Raw genomic sequence first — 3,485 nt, 5'->3', positions numbered from 1 at the left:
ACGACGTACGTTATCTACGTACTCTATATACGTACGTACGTACGTACGTACTATATAGTATACTATATATATATATATATATATATATATATATATATATATATATATATATATCCGGAGATAGATAGCTATTACAGTATATGATATAACTAAAAACCGCACTGTCTAGAAGATTGCAACCTGTACGTGACGTTAATAAAGCAAATATCTTTGTTTATTTTATCTTTGTTTAATATTTGGTGAACAATAAAATAATAAATGGACGCTTGAATAGGAATTCGAATATATTCCTGAGGTAATCATTCCAGCGATCTTTTTGTTCTCTTTGGGATTAAAATTAATTTTTATGTTGATAGAAACGGGCATTGATTGATGTATTCCAGTGATGTGTTTTCAAAATTTTTTCGTATAAACAACCTTTTATACGAATTATGTGGTAATACGAATCCTTTTCCTAACACAAGAAGTCTTTTATACCATTTTACTATTGATATATTAATCACAACACGCCAATCAGAGTACGATGCTCGAACACAACGTGACACCGGAAATCGAAACCACAGTTGCTTCAGTTCCAATACGTTTTAAATTTGATAGCATATAAAATCGGCATGAAATGCTGATGCCGTGTCGACAATGAGAATGAATAGCGTATATCAAATTTCGAAACACAGTGCACAGGTTTGCGACCGAAGAAAGAATCGCGTGGATCCATTCCATACAGCACAGAAGATTGAAGCAATATTGCTGCAATGTAAATGAACAATATGCCTGCAAAATGTCAGTAATATGCTTGTAATATTCTACATTGCAAAACTATAATTCTTTAATTGTTACAATAATAATAATATAAAAATATAAGTTTTTACAATATTTATGTAGTACAGTTTTTTAATTTAACAGCCGTTTTTATGATATAAGAATTAATATAATTCATTTTATATTTAAATAAAAAATTTATTGATCATTTGACGGCCATTTCATTAGTTAAGTTTTATATTTATTTTAAATATGAAATCAAAAGATTGTATAAAATATAGAGTTTAGATATAATCAATACATCATTATCGATAAGATGATAAACAATTAAACTGCTGAATACGATTTATTGAAATATTAATTATGTGATCGATGTATTTATGCCTGATGTGAACGCAAGAATAAACCAGCGCCTGAACTTTATTGATAAATTTCATATTGTCATTTTTTAATCGATTTCAATTGACTCGGAATAATTTCGAATTAAAAAGAATCACTGCGATTAACTTAATCTATGATTAACTTACCAAGCGACTGTATTATTATATTAATGTGGATAATATTTGTAGTTTGTTCGGGACACACACATACATGCTTTATCTTTACGAATAAATTTATCCTTCAGAATTAATACTATATTTATTGGAATATTTTATGGTTTTATCATAAAAAATTACTTTTGGAAAGCACATATTACTAGAAATGCGATTTGTAGAAAAATTAAAGTTGAGATATATGTATAGAAATAATTTTCATTTTAGAAGTTTCGTAAAAAATTTATCCAAATACATTACATTGCACTATTGCTGGAATGTTTTGTTGCAATATGACAAAAAGCGGACATATTAATATTGTTAGAATTTCGCAACAATGATTCAGCAACGTTTCACAATCACCATGCAATATTGCAATGTTTCAGTGAAATCATTCTGCAATGTTTCTGCAATCTTTCTGTACTGTATAGGATTAAACACTGATGAAACGGTTGAAAAATTACTTGCTATTATATAAATTATAAGTCGCTTCATCGATCATTGAGCGCTACATAACTTTATGGCATCAAATACGGCATTAGAGAAATAATAAATAAGTAAGAAATATGATATTAAAGATCTGTAATAGAGTTATTCTACATTACGAATTATAATAAATAAACATATTAATCATATTAATACCTTTTCGTTCAGTAATGAGTGATTTTTTCTGCTGAACGCAGTCAATATTACTTTTATTGATTCTCATTAGCGGATTGCATGTTAACACACGATGGATTACTTAATAAACAGTTGCATAAACATTGCGTGAAACGCAAATTGTTGTGACTGATCGTTAGAAACTGTGAGAGACTTACCATGTTTGATGATCCTGAATGAGGCGTTCTCGAATCGAGCTGAAGCTTAATTATATTTATCATCGTACGGACACAGATTGTTTAATGCAAAAATCGTTTCTACCGCATATAAATAAATGTTATACGCGATGTAGTTGTTGTATCTATATACGAATTTTTTATAACGAACAGAGACCTGAAGAACTGGATAACGTCATAAATGCTTCCAGTTTTTTCTAGCAATTTTTTCCTAACAAATAAATATGAACAAACCAAGCACCTCAGCACGATTTAACTCCCAAGTTTCGAAGCTTTTTAAGCACTGCGATTAGAACTTTAGAGAGATATAAAATATAACGGAATACGATAGGTTACTGCTTCTTTATCCAAAGCGTCGACTTGAATCTATTGTATAGCGTATCATGAATAATTAATGGTGACCCCGAATGATCTCACGTATATACGCAACTGAGCTCAAGTAATTTTATTTTATATAATTTATTTTCTCGAGTCAATTCGAGCAGTCTTATATAAAAAACAAGAAACTATATTGAAAAAAAAGTCATTAATTTTTGAGGAAAAAAAAAATTGCTCATGTCGAATAGTAGTTGAATTTATAATAAATTTAAATCAGCATCTGGTACAACCTAGTACACGTATTTTATTTTTCTTTAACTATATAAGTTTTGTTTTTTTTTTAAATCGGAAATTCTGAAAGATTCAGCTATGAGTTTTGCAAATCATGCTCGTAAACATATTGATCGTTGATCACAAACATTTTTTATTATACTTACATAATGGATGTAGAAAATCTAAGGACTTCTATTTATAAATTGATAAAATAAAAAGAAATAATTGTTCTTTATACAATTCTCTGTATATATATTTTTCTAGCATTATAATTACGCATAAAAAAGTCTCATTACGTCTCAAATGCGAACGTTGTACGCATTGATGATGACTAGGAAATCTGCACTAAGGAATTGTGCTAAGGATTCCTATTTTTAAATATGAAGAAAACAAAATAATTGTTCTTCAATTTCTCTTTATACAAAAAAAATTCTTAGAAAAGTTCTTTTTCTAAAAGAAATAATTAGTTCAAATTACAAAATAAGTGACAAAGGAATCGCAAAGGATTCCACGTCCCTAATTGAGAATTAAAAAAGATTTTCGAATTTATATTTAACAAACAGTTATGAAATATTATCCAGCGATCGAGTAAGGTCCGTAATTAACATAGGAAAAAAGAATTCGATTGCGTCAAGAAATTAATAGATATCTAAAAAGATTATCTCGTTGAAAGTGTCTCGCAAAGTGTGATGTCTGTCTCGTATGATTATAATTTCGTATTGAGACTTGAGAACGACTGACGACAGCTGACAGCAGCTCCAGATCA

At 28.8% G+C, this 3,485-nt stretch overlaps 1 protein-coding gene across 1 annotated transcript in view; it reads right to left on the bottom strand.

The window, feature by feature from the left end:
• LOC105618947 (aldehyde dehydrogenase, dimeric NADP-preferring) overlaps positions 1–2,173 on the bottom strand; it is a 20,542-nt gene extending 18,369 nt beyond the window's left edge. Inside the window, exon 1 of the mRNA XM_012200478.1 lies at positions 2,111–2,173. Within this exon, the coding sequence (XP_012055868.1) occupies positions 2,111–2,173 (63 nt within the window). The remainder of the gene's footprint in view (positions 1–2,110) is intronic.
• Positions 2,174–3,485: the final 1,312 nt, after the last annotated feature.

This window comes from Atta cephalotes (genome assembly GCF_000143395.1).
Source record: "Atta cephalotes unplaced genomic scaffold scaffold00019, whole genome shotgun sequence".
NCBI lineage: Eukaryota > Metazoa > Arthropoda > Insecta > Hymenoptera > Formicidae > Atta > Atta cephalotes.
This window is presented reverse-complemented; position numbering and strand designations above follow the sequence as displayed.